The 21500-nt window shown below is 45.9% G+C and overlaps 1 protein-coding gene across 1 annotated transcript in view; it reads left to right on the top strand.

The window, feature by feature from the left end:
* The first annotated feature begins 532 nt into the window (after window positions 1-532).
* LOC144672925 (NACHT, LRR and PYD domains-containing protein 3-like) overlaps window positions 533-21500 on the top strand; it is a 124139-nt gene continuing 103171 nt past the window's right edge. Inside the window, 5 exon segments of the mRNA XM_078534938.1 lie at window positions 533-557; window positions 7701-7796; window positions 11555-11721; window positions 17657-17828; window positions 17934-17999. Of these exon segments, the coding sequence (XP_078391064.1) occupies window positions 7733-7796; window positions 11555-11721; window positions 17657-17828; window positions 17934-17999 (469 nt within the window). The 5' untranslated portion in view covers window positions 533-557; window positions 7701-7732.

Genomic DNA, 21500 nt, shown 5'->3' with positions numbered 1-21500 from the left:
CAAACTCCAGACATGAGCATCCCCCCCGCCCCCAAACTCCAGACATGAGCATCCCCCCCGCCCCCAAACTCCAGACATGACCACCCCCCGCCCCCAAGCTCCAGACATGACCACCCCCCCGCCCCCAAACTCCAGACATGACCACCCCCCCGCCCCCAAACTCTAGACATGACCACCCCTCCGCCCCCAAACTCCAGACATGACCACCCCCCCGCCCCCAAACTCCAGACATGACCACCCCCCCGGCCCCAAACTCCAGACATGACCACCCCCCCGCCCCCAAACTCCAGACATGACCACCCCCAAACTCCAGACATGACCACCCCCCCGCGCCCAAACTCCAGACATGACCACCCCCAAACTCCAGACATGACCACCCCCCCAATTCCTGCTCACTGAGCTTGTCACTGGCCTGTCAATCTCCCTGGCCCTTTAGCCAATCAGCGGGTGGTGTGTAACCGGGGGCGGGGCCTGCGCTGGGCCCGGGAGGAGCCTTTTCCCTTTCCGCCCCGAGCGGCTCTGGGGAGCGGATGCGGCGCCGCAGTTTTGCGGACCCGGCAAGCGGGCGGTTATTTTCAGTGTAAATTCAGCGGGGCAGCAATTTCCGGCGGGAGTTGGAAGTTGGGGCCCAGTGTGAATGCGGGAATGGGGGCTGGATCTGCAGAGACTCCATCCGGAACCACTCCAGCCGGAGATCCCAGTTTGCAACCTACTTCCTGCTCCGCTGGCCGGGGTGTGTTTAACCTGAGAGCCGTTGGGGGCGGGGCTGGGGGAGGGGCTGGGGGCGGGGCTTGGGGGAGGGGAGGGCCTTGGGCGGGGCCGGGTTGTGGGCGGGGCCGGGCAGAAATTGCAATAAAGCGGAGCCTGGGAGAAAAGGCGGGAAGAGTTTAAATCGCCTGTAAATAGTTTGCGGGTTTTCAATGTGAGTCCCGGGACTGGGAGGATCCCCTCACCTTCCTGGGACCTTGGAAAGGCGGCATTGCCGACATGGCAGCGATTTCCTCACTCAGCCCTGGTGATGTTGTTTGGATTTGTTCCCATTCTTCACCTTGGGCTGGGGGACACGATCTTCAGAGCGAGAGTGAAGCTGGGTCTAGGAGGGAAAAGCAGCCTTTCGCCTTTCTCCATTCTCCCCGCCTCTCATTGCTCCATTTTCCTCAGGAGAGGCGCAAATGCGCCCTTTTCTCTCCACACTTCTCAGGATTAAATTCCATTTGCCACTGCTCTGCCCATCTTACCAGCCCATCTATATCTCACTATTACAGGACTTTCCTCCTCACTATGTACAACACCACCAATTTCCGCGTCATCTTCAAACTTACTGATCATACTTCCTATATTCATGTCTAAATCATTAATGTACAGAACAGACAGCAAAGGTCCCATAACTGATCCCTGCAGTACATCACTCGTTACAGGATTCCAATTGCAAAAACAACCTTTGACCCTGACACTCTGCCTCCTGGCACTAAGCCAATTTCGGATCCAATTTGCCAAATTGCCCTGGATACAATGGACTCTTACTTTCTTGCCCATTCTCCCATCTGGAGCCTTGTCAAAAACCTTACTTAAGTCCACGTTGACTACATCAACTTCATTACCCTCATCTACAAAACTAGTCACCTCCTCGAAAAATTCAAACAAATTTGTTAGACATGATCTCCCCCTGACAAAGCCATACTGACTTTCCCAGATTAATCCCTGCCCCTGCGAGTGGAAATTAATCCTGTGCCTCATATTTTTTCCCAATAGTTTCCCTACCACTGATGTTAGACTCACTGCCCTGTCATTACCTGGTTTATCCATACTATGCTTCTTGAATAATGGTGCCAAATTCGCTGTCCTCTAGTCCCCTGCAGCCTCTCTTGTAGCCAGAGAGGATTTGAAAATTAGTGCCAGAGCCCCTGCAATCTCCTGCCTTGCCTCACAAAGCAGCCTTCGGTACATCTCACCTGGGCCTGGGAATGTATCTACTTTTAAGCTTGCTAAAACCACTAATACCTTTTTCTTCAATGTTAATTTCTTCAAGCATATCACAGTGCCCTTCCCTGATTTCTACACCTACATTGTCCTTTTCCATAGTGAACAAGGCTGAAAAGTAATCGTTCAAAACCTCACTCTCTGGCTCCACGCAGATTGCCACTTTGGCCCCAAGTGGGCTCTATTCTTCCCCTGGTTATCCTCTTGCCCTTAATATATTTATAAAATGCCTTTGGATTTTCCTTTATCTTGTCTGCCCGTGTTTTATCTTGCCCCTGTTTTGCTCTCCTAAGTATTTAATTACTCCTGCGCCCCACCCCACACCCACCCACACTTTCTTTACTCCTCGAGGGCTTCTGTTGTTTTCAGCCCTCTGTATCTGACATAAGCCACCTTTATAAACTTATTCAATGTGCTATATCCCTTTGACATGCAGATTTCTTGGACTTGTTGGTCCTACCCTTCACCTTCAGGGGAACATGTTGGCCCTGAACTCTCACTATTGCCTTTTTGAATGACTCCCTCTGCTCTGATGTGGACTTTCATACAAGTAGCTGCTCCCACCCCACTTTGGCCGGATCCTGACTTATTGTATTGAAACTGGCCTTCACCCAGTTCAGTAACTTTCTTTCCAGCCCATCTTTGTCCTTTTCCATAACTACCTTAAATTTTCAGAGTTGTGGTCACTGTCGCCGAAATGCTCCCCCATTGACACTTCTCCCACTTGCCCGGCTTCATTCCCTAAGATTAGGGCCAGGACTACCCCTTCTCTTGTGGGACTTTCTACATGTTGGCTCAAGAAGCTCTCCTGGATGCACTTTAAGAATTCCACCATTCACATCATGAGCAGCCCAGTTAATATTGGGGAATTTGAAATCCCCTACTATTATTACCCTATTACTTTTACACTTCACTGAGATTTCCCTACATATCTGCTCCTCTCTCTCCCCCTGAATGTTTGGAGGCCGAAAGTACACTCCCAGCAAAGAGATTGCCCCCCTTTTTGTTTTTTAAGTTCTACCCATATGGCTTCATTTGAGGAATCTTCTATGATACCATCCCACTTGACTGCAGCAATTGACCCTTGATCAATAGGGCAATGGCACCTCCTCTTTTACACCCTGGGATGTTTGTCCTGTTCCAGTTCATGAGCAACTCTCCGACTTGTACAGGCCCCAACTCCGCCAGAAACGGACCCAATAATTCCGGAAACTAAAGCTCTCCCTCTTGCACCATCTCTTCAGCCTCGCATTCATCCTTTCTATCTCCTATTCCTATACTCACTAGCACAAATTTCATGGTCTGAAGTTGTTGTGCTTAATGTTCACTTCAAAAAGCCGTAAATTACCCAATCAAAAGATGAGGTGCCGTTCCTCCGGTTTGCCTTGGGCTTCACTGGAGCATTGCAGGAGCAATGGACGGACATGTGGGCATGGGAGCAAGGTGGTGTGTTGAATTGGCAAGCAACAGGAAGGTCTGGGTCATGCTTGCAGACTGAGTGAAGGTGTTCTGCAAATCGATCCCCCAGTCTGCGTTTAGTCTCACCAATATAGAGGAGACTGCTTCGGGATCAGCGAATACAGTCGGCAAAATTGAAGGAGGTGCAAGTGAAGCGCCCTTTCTCCTGAAAGGAGTGTATGGGGCCTTGGATCATGAGAACGGAAGCAATAAATGCCGAAGTGTTGCACCATCTGCAATTGCATGGGAAGGTGCCATTGAAAGGCGATGAGGATTTGGGGGGTGATGGAGGAGTGGACCAGAGTGTCACAGAGGGAATGCTCCCTATGGAATGCTGACAGGGGGTGAGGAAAAGATGTGTTTTGTGGTGGCCTCATGTTGGAGATGACAAAAATAGTGGGGGATGATCCTTTGAATATGGATCCTGGTGGGGTGAAAAGTGAGGACACGTGGGACCCTATCAGGGTTCTGGGAGACAGGGGAAGGGGTGAAGACAGAAATGTGGCAAACAGTTCCTCTGACATGTCCTCCTCCTTCCTTAACTGAGGTTTTCCACCCACAGTGGTTGACAGGGACCTCAACCGTGTCTGGCCCATCTCCCGCGCATCCGCCCTCACATCTTCTCCTCCCTCCCAGAAACATGATAGGGTCCCCCTTGTCCTCACTTATCACCGCAGCAGCTTCTGCATTCAAAGGATCATCCTCCGCCATTTCCACCAACTCCAGCATGATGCCACCACCAAACACATCTTCCCTTCACCCCCCCTTGACGGCATTCCGCAGGGATCGTTCCCTCCGGGCCACCCTGGTCCACTCCTCCATCACCCCCTACACCTCAACCCCCTCCCACGGCACCTTCCCATACAACGCAGAAGGTGCAACACCTGCCCCTTTACTTCCCCTCTCCTCATTGTCCAAGGGCCCAAACACTCCTTTCAAGTGAAGCAGCATTTCACTTGCACTTCCCTCAATTTAGTCTACTGCATTCGTTGCTCCCAATGCAGTTTCCTCTACATTGGAGAGACCAAACGCAGACAGGGTGACCGCTTTGCAGAACATCTTCGGTCTATCCGCAAGCATGACCCAGACCTCCATGTAGCTTGCGATTTCAACACTCCACCCTGCTCTCATGCCCACATGTCCATCCTTGGCCTGCTGCATTGTTCCAGTGAAGCCCAACGCAAACTGGAGGAACAGCACCTCATCTTCCGACTCGGCACTTTACAGCCTTCTGAACTGAAAATTGAGTTGAACAATTTTAGATGATGAACTCTCTCCTCCATCCCCACCCCGTTTCCGATCCCCCCTTTTCCAATAATTTACATATATTTTTCTTTTCCCACCTATTTCCATTATTTTTAAATGTATTTCTATCCATTGTTTTATCTATATATTTTAGCCTATTTCGATCCCTTCCCCCCACCCCACCCCCACTAGGGCTACCTGTACCTTGCTCGTCCTGCTTTCTACCCTTAATGTCACCATTTGCACATTCCTTAGCTAATGTCACCACCGTCAACACCTCTTTGGTCCTTTTGTCTATGACATCTTTTGGCAATCTCCACCAATCACTGGCCCTCTATCCAGCTCTACCTGTCCCACCCCCCCACCCCCCCTCCCCCTTAAAGCATCTTATATTTCACCTCTTTTCTATTTTCCTTAGTTCTGATGAAGAGTCATTCGGACTCGAAAAGTTAACTGAGTTCCTCTCCGCAGATGCTGCCAGACCAGCTGAGTTTTTCCAGGTATTTTTGTTTTTGTTCTCTTATGCTGTAATCTTTCTATGTTGCAAGCAAGGATGATAAGGGGGAATCTGTAGATGTGGTGCATTGGATTTCCAAAAGGCATTTGATAAGGTGCCACATTAAAGGTTACAGCACCAAATAGGAGCTCATGATGGAGGGGGTAACACAATAACATGGTAGAGGATTGGTTAGTTAACAAGATACAGGGAGTCAGAATAAGTGGTTCAATTTTAGGCTGGCAAGTTGCAACTAGCGGAGTGCCACAGGGATCAGTGCTGGGGCCTTAACTATATCCAGTTTATATCAATAACTTGGATGAAGGAACCGAATGCATGGTAGCTTAAGTTTGCTGATGTCACAAAAATAGGTAGGAAAATAAGTTGTTAAGAGAACATCAGAGTTTACGAAGGGGTTTATACAGGTTAAGTGAATAGGCAAAAATTTGGCAGATGGCGTACAATATAGAAAAAAAATGAACTTGTCCATTTTGGCGGGAAGAATAGAAAAGCAGAATATTATTTAAATTAATAGAGATTGCAGAGCTCTGTGTACAGAGGGATTTGAGTGCACTGGGAGATGAATCACTAAAGATTAGCATGTTAGTTCAGCCAGTGATTAGGAAGGCAAATGGAATGAAGATAGGACAAAGCTTGGTCAGTGTGGGGTGCGGGGCTGGGTCAGTGGGGGGGTGCGGGGCTGGGTCAGTGGGAGGGTGCGGGGCTGGGTCAGTGGGGGTTGCGGGGCTGGGTCAGTGGGGGGGTGCGGGGCTGGGTCAGTGGGAGGGTGCGGGGCTGGGTCAGTGGCGGGTGCGGGGCTGGGTCAGTGGGGGGTGCGGGGCTGGGTCAGTGGTGGGTGCGGGGCTGGGTCAGTGGCGGGTGCGGGGCTGGGTCAGTGGAGGGGTGCGGGGCTGGGTCAGTGGGAGGGTGCGGGGCTGGGTCAGTGGCGGGTGCGGGGCTGGGTCAGTGGGGTGTGCGGGGCTGGGTCAGTGGGAGGGTGCGGGGCTGGGTCAGTGGGGGGTGCGGGGCTGGGTCAGTGGGGGGTGCGGGGCTGGGTCAGTGGGGCTTTCAGGGTTGGTTCAGTGGGGGGTGGGTGTAATGTGGGTTAAACAGCAGATAACTAAATTTTACATTGTCTCAAACTTCTTTACAAATTAACGTGGAGAATAATTTAATTTGTAATTTGGAGAAAAGACTGATCCAAGACTGAATCATTTTTATACTTCGACAGTGGAGAAATGATAGGACACTGGCTGATAGTTTGATTGGGCACAAGGGTATGGGCAGACATTCAGTGAGACACACAAGTGGAGAAAATGCATCAAATTGCATTTGTATAGCAACTTTCATTAACAAAACATCCCGTGCTGTTTAACAAAAGCAGTGCAGTTCCTTTTGAAAATGGTACCGAGATACTGAAGGAGCACCAGAGCAGGTGACCAAAAACTTTGGTCAGAGAGTTAGTGTTCTTAAGGAGAATTTGAAAGGAGGAGAGAAAAGTAACAGAGGCTGAGAGGGTAAGGAAGGGAATTCCAGAGCTCAGAACTTGGCCCCCAGTTTTGGACGATTATCATCCGGATGTGAAACATGTCAGACTTGGAGAGATGGAGGGCAGAGATATCCATGGCTTCCAGAGCTGTTCGAGGTTACATAGATAGGACGAGAGGGGCCATGGAGAAATTTGAAATGCTAGGTTGGGGATTTTAAAATGAGATGTTGTGAGACTAGGAGCCAGCGTGGACCAGTAGGCACAGGTGATGGGTAAAAGAGACTTGTTTAGAGTCAGGATACAGGAAGCAGTGCTGAAGTAGAGCTGGGTGTCCTCAGCTTACATGGGGAACCAGGTTGCCAAGGGACAGCGTATTGATGAGAAATAGAAGAGGGCTAACGAGACATCACTGGGAGACTCCAGAGATAATGGTGTGGGAGTGGGAAGAGATTCTTTGGCTGCAATTTAATAGATAAGAATTGATCTGGGAACTTTTGCCGCATTTTCACCCAGCTGGGTGACAGCAGAGAGGAGTTGGAGAAGGATGATGTGGTCAACCATGTCAAAGGCTGTAGACAGGCCGGGAAGGATGAAGATGCTTCATTTCTTACTGTCTGAGCCAGGAAGGGTGTTATTTGTGACTTCAATAAGAGCCGTTTTGATCCTGTGGAATGGTTGCACCTTGATTGAAGGGATTCAAACATGGAATTCCATGAAAGATGGGCATGGATTTTGGAGATAATAACATGTTCAAGGACTTTGAGAGGGAAAAGGAGACTGGAGGACAGTTGTTTGCAAGGGAAAAGGGGTCAAGCGTGGATTTTTTGAGGAGAAGGATTAGAGCAGGTCACACATTGTCTAGCAGTCAAAAAATCTACCATCTGTATCACCGTGACATTTGTGAGATTGTAAAATCTCTAACGGTATCCTGCAAATAAATGCTGTGCGTCGCCTCACTGTTTGAAGCTGCCAATGTTCTTCTGATTTTAATATATCCATCTAATCCTTGTATTCGTCTAAGATTTATTACAGAACATCCTAATCTGGGAACATCTGTCAGCACCATGGCTGAAGGTCCAAACGAGACAGAATATCCAACAACTACAAAAAGAATGAGAATGGGCACAGGTATGTTCATAAAATACTTCAGAATAAAATTTCTATGCTACTAGATTGACCATATCTTGTGCAAGACCTGCGGCTCAGACAGGAAGAGGGAACAGGACAGAGACCGAGTAGAAGGAGTTAAATGAGTGACCCTCTAAAGGGACATCACAGTCACAGGTTGAGGGAGCCCCTGAGTTCTGGAACTGTTGAGTAGATACCTGGCATTGGTGCCATGTGTGGTCAAATGCTGCCATGATGGCAGGGACAGTCACCTCACCTCAGATCTAGAATCAATTGGCTGCTTACAGAAGAGGGTTCCCTTGTATTGAAGTTTTTATTATAGTCTCACTCCTGAAAAGTCTGGCTCCAATCTTTTTTACTACACTCCCTAGTCTTAGAGCCATGGAGAGAATTCCACACCAAGGCAGTGCAGTGATCCGCACCACCTCCCTGGATTAAAATTAAACTGCACCAAGCTCCATGTGACTGGGAGTGTCCGAGCCAAATTAACAGCCATAGGGCCATTAATTGGCTCAGAACAAGACTTAAGCTGCTATCAGAAAGGATGTCCCACCTCCGAGAGCTACCTCGTACCAAGTAGCATTCATGCCATACAAGTGCCAAGCAATGATGATCTCCAACAAGATAGAATATAACCATCTCCACTTGACATTTAATGGCATCACCATCATTGAATCGCCCACTCTCAACATCCTGGGGGTTACCATTGACCAGTAACTGAACTGGATTCGCCATATAAATACTGTAGCTACAAGAGCATGTCGGAAGCTGGGAATTATGAGGAGAGTAACTCACTCCTGACTTCTCAAAGTCTGCCCACCATCTGCAAAGCACAACTTAGGAGTGCAATGGAATATTCTCCCCTTGCCTATATGTCTGCAGCTCCAACAACACTCAAAAATCTACACCATCCAGAAGAACGAGCCCACTTGATCGGCATCCCATCCACCACTTAAAACATTTTTAAAAATTAATTCATGGGTTGTGGGCTTCACTGGATAGGCCAGCATTTATTGCTCATCCTGAGTTCTAAATTGCCCTTGAACTGCTGCAGTCTATATGGCGCAGGTATATCCACAGTGCTGTTATGGAGGGAGTTCCAGCAACAGTGAAGGAATGGTGAAATATTTTCAAGCCAAGATACTGAGTGGCTTAGAGGAGAACTTCCAGATGGTGGTGTTCCCATCTATTTCTGCCCTTGCCTTCTGAGATGGTAGCGTCTGTGGGTGGAAAGTTGCTGTCTAAACAGCCTTGGTGAGTTCCTGCAGTGCATCTTGTAGATCGTACACACTATTGCAACTGTGTCGGTGGTGGAGGGAGTGAATGTTTGTGGATGGGGTGCCAATCAACTGGGTTGCTTTGTTCTGGATGCTGTCAAACTTCATGAGTATTCATGGAACTGCACTCATCCAGGCAAGTGGAGAGTATTCTATCACACTGCTGACTTGTGCCTTGTAGATGGTGGACAGGCTTTGGGGAGTCAGGAGTTGAGTTACTCACTGCAGCATTCCTAGCCTCTGACCTGCTGTTCTAGCCACAGTATTTATGTGGCTGGTTCAGTTCACTTTCTGGTCAATTGTAACCCGCAGGATATTGATGGTGGAGAATTCAGCAATAGCAATGGCATTGAATCTCAAGGGGCAATGGTTAGATTCTCTCTTGTTGTAGATGCTCATTGTCTGATAGTTGTGTGGCACAAATATTACTTGCCACTTGTCAGCCCAAGCCTGGATATCACCCAGGCCTTGCTGCATGTGGACATGGACTGCTTCAGTATCTGAGGAGTTGTGAATGATGCTGAACATTGTGCAATCATCAGTGAACATCTCCACTTCAGACCTTATGATGGAATGAATGTCATTGCTGAAGCAGCTGGAGATGGTTGGGCCTAGGACACTACCGTGAGGAACTCCTGCAGTGATGTCCTGGAACTGAGATGATTGACCTCCAACAACCACATCCATCTATATTTGTGCTTGGTCTGACTCCAACCACTGGAGAGTTTTCCTACTGATTCCCATTGACTACAGTTTTGCTAAGGTTCCCTGATGCCACACCCAATCAAATGCTGCATTGATGTCAAGGGCAGTGACTTTCATCCCACCTCTGGAGCTCAGCTTTTTTGTCCATGTTTGAAACAAGGCTGTAATGAGGTAAGGAGCTGAGTGACCCTGGCGGAACCCAAATGAGTGTCAGTGAGCAGGTTATTGCTGAGCAATTGCCGCTTGAAAGCACTGTTGTTGACTCCTTCCTTCACTTTACTGATGGTCGAATGTAGACTGATGGGTAATTGGCCGGGTTGGATTTGTCCTGCTTTTTGTGTACAGGACATAACTGGGCAATTTTTCACATTGTAGGGGCAGATGCCAGTATTGTAGCTGCACTGAAACAGCTTGGCTAGGGGCGCTGCAAGTTCTGGAGCACAAGTCTTCAATACCGTTGCTGGAATATTGTCAGGGCCCATAGCCTTTGCAGTATCTGGTGCCTGCATCTGTTTCTTTATCACGTGGAGTGAATTGAATTGGCTGAAGACTGGCATCTGTGATGCTGGGGGTATCTGGAGGAGGCCGAGATGGATCATCCACTGGGCACTTCTGGCTGAAGATTGTAGCAAATGCTTCAGCCTTATCTTTTGCACTGATGTACTGGACTCCCCCATCATTGAGGATGGGGATATTTGTGGAGCCGCCTCCTCCAGTGAGTAGTTTAATTGTCCGCCATCATTCATGACTGGACATGGTAGGATTGCAGAGCTTAGATGTGATCCAATGGTTGTGGAATCTCTTAGCTCTGTCTGTTACTTGCTGCTTATGCTGTTTGGCACACAAGTAGTTCTGTGTTATAGCTTCACCAGGTTGACACCTCATTTTTAGGTATGCCAGATGCTGCTCCAGGTGTGCCCTCCTACACTTTTCATTGAACCAGGATTAATCCTCTGGCTTGGTGGTAATGGTTGAGTGTGGGAAATACCGCGCCATGAGGTTATAGATTGTGGCTGAGTACAGTTCTGCTGCTGCTGATCGCTCACAGCACCTCATGGTTGCCCTGCCTGGAGTTGCTAGATCTGTTTGAAATCTATCCCAATTAGCATGATGAGGGAAGGTATCCTCAATGTGAAGACCTTAGCTCCTTCCACCACTTATGCACAGTGGCAGCAGTGTGTAGTGCCTACAAGATGCACCGTAGCATCTCACCAAGGCTCCATTGACTCCACCTTCCAAATCCATGACCTTTGCCACCAAGAAGAACAAGGGCAACAAATGCATGGGAACACCAGAACCTGCAAGTTCCTCTCCAGGCTACACACTAACCTGACCTTGAATAAAATCACTGTTCCTTTACTGTCACTGTGTCAAAATCCTGGGACTCCCTTCCCAGAAGCGCTGTGGGCATACAGGCACCAGATATATTGCAGTGATTCAAGAAGGTGTCTCACCACCTCCTTCTCTGGGGCAATTTGGGATAGACAACAAACGCTGGCCTTGCCAACGACTCCCACATCCAGCAAACAATAAAGACAATTGCTGGTTTTAAATTTGAGATTGATAGCTTCTTGTTAACCATGGGTATGAAGGGATTTGGGGCAAGGTTAGGAATTAGGTCACAAATCAGCTATGCTATCACTTAATGTTTCTGGATTTTCACACTTTGTTTGATAATGTGTCTCACAGGAGGATTCAGTCGCTTCCTGTAAAGGAAGTAGAACAACGTGGCTAGAAATTCAATGATGTTTGTTTTTCTCCATTTTGTGTTCACAGATCCAAACTCCAGAATCACTGAGTTCTTGACAAAGTGGGATGATTTCCAGCTGTTCCAGTTGACAAAGTTTTACTGGGACAGACTAGAACAGGCGATTGAAGAAGGGGTGGATGGAATCAGCTCATTGTTAACATACGAGAAGATTTTCAATGGAAAAGAACATCGGGTAAGTGGGAGGGTTGCAATGAGTTTGGGTTATTTAAACATTACAGAAGTTGCAGAATGTAAGGATGATAGAAGACCAAGATCTATCTAGATCATCTTCTAACACCCGGGCAATCACATGCTGATAATGGTGATAAATCAACCTCCAATAATTAGCCTACAACAGAACCAAGCATGAGGTGAGGAAAGCCTCAGAGCTTTGGGAACCATAGACCCAAAGTGATCTGTTTCTTCCAAGCATACAACACTTACCACATACAGATACAGCAGCATTGTGGTTGTGTTACTGAATTAACAAACTAGTAGCCTGGACTCATACTCCAGAGACCTGAACTTAGATCTTACTGTGACAGTTTGTGAATTTGATCTAAGGTAATTAGATAATATTGAATTGTCATCAAAAGCCATCTGGGTGGCTCATGTCCTTTAGGGAAGGAAACCTGCTGTCCTTACTCATCCTGACCTGTATATGACTCCAGACACCCAGCAACATGGCTGACTCTTCACTGCCCTCTGAAATGGTCTAGATCAACATGCAACACATTTATAAAAAGGTGTAATAAGACCACCCAGCATTGGATTCAGTCACAGCTCAGTCGACCATGCAAAGTCCCTATTAACATTGAAGGACTTGTAACAAATGTGACTAATAAAACAACAGCCTGACATAAGAATAATCCTGTCAATATGACCATCAAACAACATCCCAAACTCTTCTGCTACTATTCCTGGGTATACCCTTTCCCACTAGATGGATCCACCAGAGATGGCAGCCTAGGGGTATACAGTAACCAGGGAGAGTCCTCAATATAGACTCAGAACCCCAGGAAATCTCTTGGCATGGGGCCAAAGATAGACAACAAAACCACCTGCTGATTGTTGCCCTCCTTCAGTTGATGAATATGGACTCCTCCAGGTTAATTAGAAAAAGCAGGGGCAGAGAATTCACTATAGGTGGGGACTTAATTTCTCCCATCAAGAATGGCTCGGTAGCACCACTAATGACAGTGCTTTCTGAGTCCTGAAAGACATATCTGCCAGACTGGGCTTGCAGCAGTTGGCCAGAGAGCCAACAGGAGGTGAAACCTTATTTGTCCTCAACCATCTACCTATTGCAGATGCATCTGTCTATGACACGATAGGAGTGACCACCGCACAGTCCTCGTAGGAAATGAAGTACTGTCTTCAAATTGAAGACACCTCTCATTGTGTTGTGCGATAGTATCACCGTGCTAAATGTGATGGATACACAATAGATCTAGTGTCTCTAAACTCACTATCCACAAAGTGCTGTGGGCCATCAGCTGCAGAATTGTGGTAAGGTATATCCATCACATCACTCCACCATTTCAGTCAAACCAGGGGCTCAACCCTGGTTCAATTAATGTGTAGGAGAGCATTGCCGGATCAGCATCAGGGGTAAATAAACATGAGATGCCAACCTGATGAGGCCACAACACATCACCATAACATATATACTTCACATCTGTCTTCACAAAAGAGAATGAGGATGAAGGTATCGAACTCGGGTATAGAGACTGCAAGGTTCTTGAGCAACTTGATATCGGGAGTGACAAGGTATTGGAGGTGTTGGCAGGCTTAAGAGTGGAAAAATCTCCAGGTCCGGATGATGTGTGTCCTAGACTGCTGAGGGAGGCAAGGGAGGAGATCGCAGGGGCTCTGACTCAAATTTTTAATTCCTCTCTGGCCACGGGGGAGGTTCCAGAGGACTGCAGAACAGCTAATATGGTTCTGCTATTTAAGAATTGTTATAGAGAGAAGCTAGGGGACTACAGGCCAGTGAGCCTCACGTCAGTGGTAGGGAAACTATTGGAGAAAATTCTGAAGGAGAGAATCTATCTCCACTTGGAGAGGCAAAGTTTGATCAGGGATAATCAGCATGGCTTTGTCAGAGGGAGGTCATGCCTAACAAATTTAATTTAATTTTTTGAGGAGGTGACCAGGTGTGTAGATGAGGGTAGTGTAGTTGATGTAGTTTATATGGATTTCAGCAAAGCCTTTGACAAGGTCCCACATGGGAGACTTATAAAGAAGGCAAATGCACATGGGAGACAGGGTAATTTGACGAGGTGGATTCAAAATTGACTTAGTTGTAGGAGACAGAGTGTGATGACAGAAGGATGTTTTAGTGACTGGAAGCCTGTGTCCAGTGGTGTACCACAGGGATCTGTGCTGGGTCCCCTATTATTCATCATTTATAAAAATGACATAGATGACAATGTGGGTAGGACTAGTAAGTTTGCGGATGATACAAAGATTGGCCGGGTTGTTAACAGTGATGTTGAGTGTCTTGGGCTTCAGGAAGATATAGACGGGATGGTCAAAACCACAGATAAGTGGCAGATGGAATTTAACCCTGTAAAGTGTAAGGTGATATACTTTGGAAGGAGTAATTTGACAAGGAAGTATTCAATGAACGGCATGACACTAGGAAGTTCTGAGGAACAAAGGGACCTTGGCATATGTGTCCATAGATCTCTGAAAGAGGATGGGCATGTTAGTGGGGTGGTGATAAAGGCATATGGGACACTTGCCTTTATCAATCAAGGCATAGATTACAAAAGTAGGGAGGTCCTGTTGGAGTTGTATAGAACCTTGGTGAGGCCACAGCTGGAGCACTATGTGCAGTTCTGGTCGCCACATTATAGGAAGGATGTGATTGCACTGGAGGGGGTGCAGAGGAGATTCACCAGGATGTTGCCTGGGATGAAAAATTTAAGTTATGAAGAGAGGTTGGATATACTTGGGTGGTTTTCCTTGGAGCAGAGAAGACCTGAGGGGTGACCTGATTGAGGTGTACAAGATTATGAGGGGCATGGACAGAATAGATAGGGAGCAACTGTTCCCCTTAGTTGAAGGGTCAGTTACGAGGTGACATAAGTTCAAGGTGAGGGGCAGGAGGTTTAAGGGGATGTGAGGAAAAACGTTTTTCCCCAGAGGGTGGTGAAGGTCTGGAATGCGCTGCCTGGGAGGGTGGTGGAGGTGGGTTGCCTCACATCCTTTAAAATGTACCTGGATGAGCACTTGGCACATCATAAATTCAAAGTTATGGGCTGGTAAATGGGATTAGGTAGGTAGGGCAGGTGTTTCTCACGTTTCGATGTAGACTCGATGGGCCGAAGGGCCTCTTCTGCACTCTGTGATCCTGTGATATTCAGAAGCAAGTGATCCCACAACCAACAGTGCATATAGCTTTGCATTCCTGCCAGACCAGTAATATTGTGGTGAACAGCTAAACAACTAACTGGAGGAGAAGATTCCACAAACATTCACATAATCAATGATGCGGAGCCCAGCACGAGTGCAAAAGATAAAACTGAAGCTTTTGCAACTATCTTCAGTCCGAAGTGTTTAGTGGATGATTCATCCACTAGGTTCTGGTTCCCATCAGCACTGAAACAAGTCTTCAGCCAATTTAAATCCCTCCACATGATGTAAAGGAGCAACCGAGCTCACTGGATACAAGGTCCCCAACAATATCCCGGCTGTAATGCTGGAGATTAGTGCTCCAGGACTAGCCGCAATTCTAGTCAAGTTGTCTCAGTGCAACACTGGCATCTCCCTGATAATATGGAAAATTGCACGGGAATATCCTATCCATGAAAAGCAGGACAAATCTGAGCCAGCAATTGCAATTCCATCAGCCTACTCTCAGTCATCAGCAAAACAATGGAAGGTATCATCGACAGTGCTTTGAACTGGCCCTTGCTCAGCAATAACCTGGTCACCAATACTCAGTTTGGGTTCTGCCAGGACCACGCTGTTCCAGACCTAATCGCAGCTTTGGCTCAAACATGGCCAAAAGAATTCCAGAGGAAAGGTGATGGTGCTTTCCCTTCACATCCAGGCAGCATTTGAGCTAATGTGGCATCATGGTGTCCTCACAAATTGAAGTCAATGGGAAACAGCAATCATATTACTTCTCAATCTCTTTTTCCAGTGAGGACACGCCCAGTTTACACAATAGATCCTCGCCCAACCCCTCCATCCTCTCAAGCGTTCTAGTTGTTCTCTTCAGTAGCTCTCATAACCTTGTTGTACTGAGGCAATCAGGACTATACACAATATTCTAAGTATGGTCACACCAATGTTTTTAGCAAGTTGAAAATTACCTCACACTTTTGGCTCAATATTGCCCTCTTAATATACCCCAACACCTAATTTGCTTTCCATGCTGCCACTGAGAATTGTTCCCATATTAGATAACGGAATCACCAAATCTTACAGAATAGAAATGGGAAAATGGATCGAACTGCAAATATTGTGAATCTGACACAATGATATGAAACTGAAAACACCCAGCAGATCCATCATTATCTGTAAAATGATAGGGGAGTGATTCAGGTTTATCTCTATAAATAAAAGGAAAGAGTTTGATGAGGCTGGGAAAAGGAGAGAACAGGGAGGGTATAGTGGGAAAGCCTTCACCATCCCCTTCTCTAGGGTCATTAAGAATGAGTAACAAATGCTGACTTAGCCAGTGATGCCCACATCTCGTCAAAGAATATTTTAAAACTCCTTTCCCTGTTTCTCGCTCTGACAGTCACCCCTCATGGGTGAACATCAGGTAATTGAGTTCATTCACTGTGTAATTTCCTGCCTCTATACTCTTGGTGTGGAACGTAACTCCCTTTTCCGACTGTTAGACATTGGAAAAATTAACCCCATTGTCTGCTTTCCCAGCCACAAACTCCATCTTCTCACCACTTGATTGGATTTCTCCCCCTGGTCACTGACTAAAGCTTAGCCAGGCTATCTGGGATTTCAGTGTCCAGCTTCAAGCTGAACTCAATTTGCTGCAAACTTGCCAGCACAAAAATGTCCTACTTCTCTCCACATAACACTGCAAGTCTCTCCCCCTATCTCAACACTTCTCCTCAACCTTCATCCATGGATTTGGAACAGTTGAGTGTGGAGGTAACCAAGGTAACCTTGCAACCACTGGAATGTTAAGCTACTCAGATTCTGCTGTCTTTACCCTGAACCACTCCAGGTCCCAGATATCACTTGTGTGCTCACAAACCTATCATATCTCCCAGTACTCAGATGCCTTCAACTTAAAATTCCAATTCTTCTGTTTAAATAACTTAATGACCTTGACCCTTTCGTTCCTTGTAAGCTGCTCGAGTCCTGAAACCTCCCATTGGAATTCTCCATTGCTCTGACTCTGGCCTTATGAGCAGCCTCTCCTCCACACCATCACAGTGTTCAGTTATCTTGGGTCCCACTCACTCTCAAAACCTATCCACTTCCCACTCCTTACCAAGTTTTCATACTTGTAGCAAATTTGCAGAAATATCAAGCTTCTGAACTTTCAGTTACTGAGGGGGAAATTGATCGGATTGATTGGATTTTTCACCATTATTATTGGTCGATTCTCCTAACAGATAAATCAACAGTACTGGTTTGGTTCAGTCAATGGTGATTTCTGTGCCAGTTTTCATTTTAAGATTCCCATTCTTCTGTGAAAATAACTTAATGACCAGAATTGTCTCTTCCCCTCCACCAGAGATCTGATTTGCTGCTATTTTCTTGCTGAGTAAATGAGAAACTGTAACAGTAAGAAGTCAGTGTGAGGAAACAAGTGGATCATATTGTCAATCAATAATTTGACAAAGAAAACTCATCACACTGATCACATTAAAATACTGCAGATTGTCAATGATTCCTCACTCCCCCCAAAATGTATTTCAGACTTCTGGCTTAGTTTATTCACATTTATTTGCTATTAATGACTGAAATGAGATGAAGATGATTTTTAGTGAATGTTCATTATGTATTAGTTCTCAGCCCAGTGACTGTTTATTGGACTCAAAACAATTGGAAATGCCATCACTGAGCAGATCCTTTCCTTCTCATTCTCAGTGTTTATCTTTCACTCTGATCCTCAATATATTCATTATTATTCTTTGCAGAAAGTCACCGAGCTCACGGATAAGGGAAACCGGGCGGAGAGTTCCAAGCTTCTCCTAAGTCTGGTGATGGAGAAAGGCTCTCGGGCCCGAAGGGTGATGTGGGAATCCTTTGTGAAAGTGCATCATGGGGTCCCAAAGTTGGATAAAATAATAAAAGAAATACAGGAACTTGGTACGGTAAAATCACACAGTGAATTCAATTTCAGATTCAAACATTGCAGATTTTGCTATAACATTACACAGATCTGATTTCATGACAGTTAATTGCTTTAAACAGGTTCTGATCCATTTGATTACATGAACATTGGAAGAGGCTTATCTGAAATGCCCAGTCACCTGAAAGGTAAGAGATGAAATGGACATTTAAAACCATTTCACTTTTTTTTATTCATTCACGGGATGTGGGCTTCGCTGGCAGGGCCAGCATTTATTGCCCATCCCTAGTTGCCCTTGAGATGGTGGTGGTGACCTGCCTTCTTGAGCCACTGCAGTCCCTGTGGTGTAAGTACGCCCACAGTGCTGTTTGAAGGGAATTCCAGGATTTTGACCCAGCGACAGTGAAGGTATGGCGATATATTTCCAAGTCAGGATGGTGAGCGACTTGGAGGGCAACCTCCAGGTGGTGGTGTTCCCATCTATCTGTTGCCTTGGTCCTCATAGGTGGTAGTGGTCGTGGGTTTGGAAGATGCTGTCTAAGGAGACTTGGTGAGTTTCTGCAGTGCACCTTGTAGATGGCACACACTGCTGCTACTGTGCGTCAGTGGTGGAGGGAGTGAATGTTTGTGGATGTTGTGCCAATCAAGCAGACTGCTTTGTCCTGGACAGTGTCCATCTTCTTGACTGTTGTGGGAGCTGCACTCATCCAGGCAAGTGGGGAGTATTCCATCACACTCCTGACTTGTGCCTTGCAGATGGTGGACAGCTTTGGGGAGTCAGGAGGTGAGTTACTTATTGCACGATTCTTAGCCTCTGACCTGCTCTTGTAGCCACAGTATTTTTGTGGCTAGTCCAGTTCAGTTCCTGGTCAATGGTAACCCCCGAGGATGTTGGTAGTGGGGGGATTGAATGATGGTAACACCATTGAACATCAAGGGGCGATGGTTGGATTCTCTCCAGTAGGAGCTGGTGATTGCCTGACACTTGTGTGGCGTGAATGTTACTTGCTACTTGTTAGCCATGCCCTCCTGCACACTTCATTGAACCCCTGGCTTGATGGTATTTGTAGAGTGGGGGATACGCTGGGCCATGAGGTTACAGATTGTGTTTGAGTACAATTCTGCTCGTATTCTTCTCTGACCTCCTCAGTTCATCGAATCAAATTCAGGAAATCGCGTTGTCCAGTTGTTAGCTATAAGCCAGTTACTTTCTACATGATGCGATCTCTGTCCAAGTCATGAACTGGTCCAGCTCACTCTTCAGTGTCAGCACCCACCATAGAAACTGGAAACTCATTCCAAAGGTTCTCTGTTCTCCGGGCAGAGAAAAGAAACACTGAACATGCTGTTTATTCCTACACTTACATAGTTTAATCTAGTCCTCCCCAATTTGATAAACTAGCATCATCTATCAATAGGGACTCCATCCAGGCATTCATGTATTTACAAGGCCTCTGTAAATTAGCGTAAATCTTTGCTGCTTGAAATTAAACAAATTAAAATCCTTGAGCATGTCTGAGTAGATGAGCTTCTCTAAGCTGGGAATCATTCCTGCAGCTCTCCATTGGAACTTTACCAATGACACTATATTATCTAACACGAAGGGGTAACCAAAACTGTGCACACTATTGAGATGTGGTCTGACCAGGAACCTGTACAGGCAATGTGATAGACCTTGTTTAACACTGATTGGTTCCATCAATATAAACTCAATACTCTGTTAGCTTTAACTACAGTTTTTCTGCACTGATCATGAACCTTCAGTGATCTGTACACAGTAGCACCAAGATCTTTTTTATCTCACCCTGTCTCAGTATTGTTCCCTGCAAGTGATGCTTGTATTCAATATTGGCCCAGTCAATATGTATGAGGTACAGTTATCTGAATGGAACACTCTTTGCCAATGTGTGTCCACAGTTGTAGCACATCTAAACGTGTTATTGGATTTGATCACCCTCTACTATCTTAATCTTCAAATCGATGTTTTTGTCATCTGAAAACGTATATATTGTACTCCTAACACCCTACTACTTGTGCTCCTGATTCATATTTTCACCCTGGTCCAGCTCATGAATACAGATTGTCAAAGTCATGGGTGTAGGACCAACCCTCGGGAGAGATCACTTGTCACATGTCTTCCAATTAAATTTGAGGTTCGGGATTGAAGAGATTTCCTAATCCAGAGCTTCAAATTTCAACTCACACTCCATCAAATGAAGTAACCTAGTGTGAGGATGCATATCGAAGGCTTTCTGAAAGTCTAGAGTGACAATGTCCACCAGATTTCTCTCATGCCCTATCCTAGTGACTTCCTCAATAAAGTCCTCCAAATTTGTTGGACACAAGCTATTTTTTTTGAAGTTGTGTTGTGATTTCTAATGGCCTCTTCCCTTTCCCAGTGATCATAAAGAACATTCCTTATTATCCCTTCCACTATTTTTCCCTTTTTAAATGGTATGGATAATGTTAATGAAATTTGAAACATTACATTTTTATTATTTCACGGAACAGGATGAGAGGTCAGAAAGTCTTTGATGCGAAATGAAAATATCTACAGATATTCACACAACAGAACATTAATGTGGAGAAATGTGAGGAAAAGGGAATATTCAGGGTGACTGGGAATCTACTGACCCATTTCCTCATGGCGGTGAAAGAGAGCACACTATTCTACTCAAAGAATATTCGTACAATTCACGGGTTGTGTTTGAACCCAATGTAATAATTACAATAAATATATTTTCAATTTCCCAAAACTACATTGTGGGAAACTAGAAGCAAAACTAATTATTTGTAAACAGTTCAAATGAACTGTGAATGTTACTGCGGTAATGTTACATGGAGTGAAGTAGGTAGTTGTTCTATTTCGAGTTCTGATCAGTAAGATGACAGGACTGTTATAAAAACACAATCAATGTATGCATGTGTAAAACTCCTGAAAAAGTGTTAGCGATTTCTGAAACGCAGGACAACAGGAAAAGGATTCTTCTTTTTGAGTTCTCTGTCCGAAGGCAGGTCCGACTCACAGCTAAACCATGGTAGGGCAAGGAGGCAGGTCCAAGGTCCACCCCAGCTGGAATGGAATCGAACCCCATGCTGTTGGCACCAACCTCATCCACACTGGCCACCCAGAAAACTGAGCCAATCGGCCCTAATATCTCAGATAACCTGCCCACAGCCTGATAGAATACCAGAAGGAACCTTGCTCTCCAAGTGCACAGTGATATCAAAGATAACTTGCTGAAGGAAGGTTATAATAACAGTGGGACTCCTGAACAATTACACTCACTCCCTCTCCCACTCCTATCCAATGTCCTATTTACCATTGCTGCAGAAGATTGGCTTCGCTGAGGATTTCATAAACTGATTGACGAGAACATCTACCACCATATAACCAGGGCCTTTGTGGATTTGTAATGAGGTGTCCAGAGTAAAGGCAGGTCAGAAAGTGTTCACCATCAGAGAGAAAATATCATCTTTATAAATTCTCCATGTTCAGTAAATATTAGAACCAAGTGACGACTTTAAATTTGTCTTGGTCATTGCTCACTTTCAAGCGAGGTTTCCAATAATTGAGCTTTAATTCCAGCAGAAACTTTGATTGAAACCGTAAAATGAATCTATCTATTCAGCAAAATCATATTGAGAAGCCTTTTATGTTATTACAACTAACATTTACTGTCTACTTT

The sequence above is a fragment of the Cetorhinus maximus genome, unplaced genomic scaffold (assembly GCF_964194155.1).
Source record: "Cetorhinus maximus unplaced genomic scaffold, sCetMax3.hap1.1 HAP1_SCAFFOLD_145, whole genome shotgun sequence".
NCBI lineage: Eukaryota > Metazoa > Chordata > Chondrichthyes > Lamniformes > Cetorhinidae > Cetorhinus > Cetorhinus maximus.
Note: the sequence above shows the minus strand (reverse complement) of the source record. Positions and strands in the feature narration are given on the sequence as shown.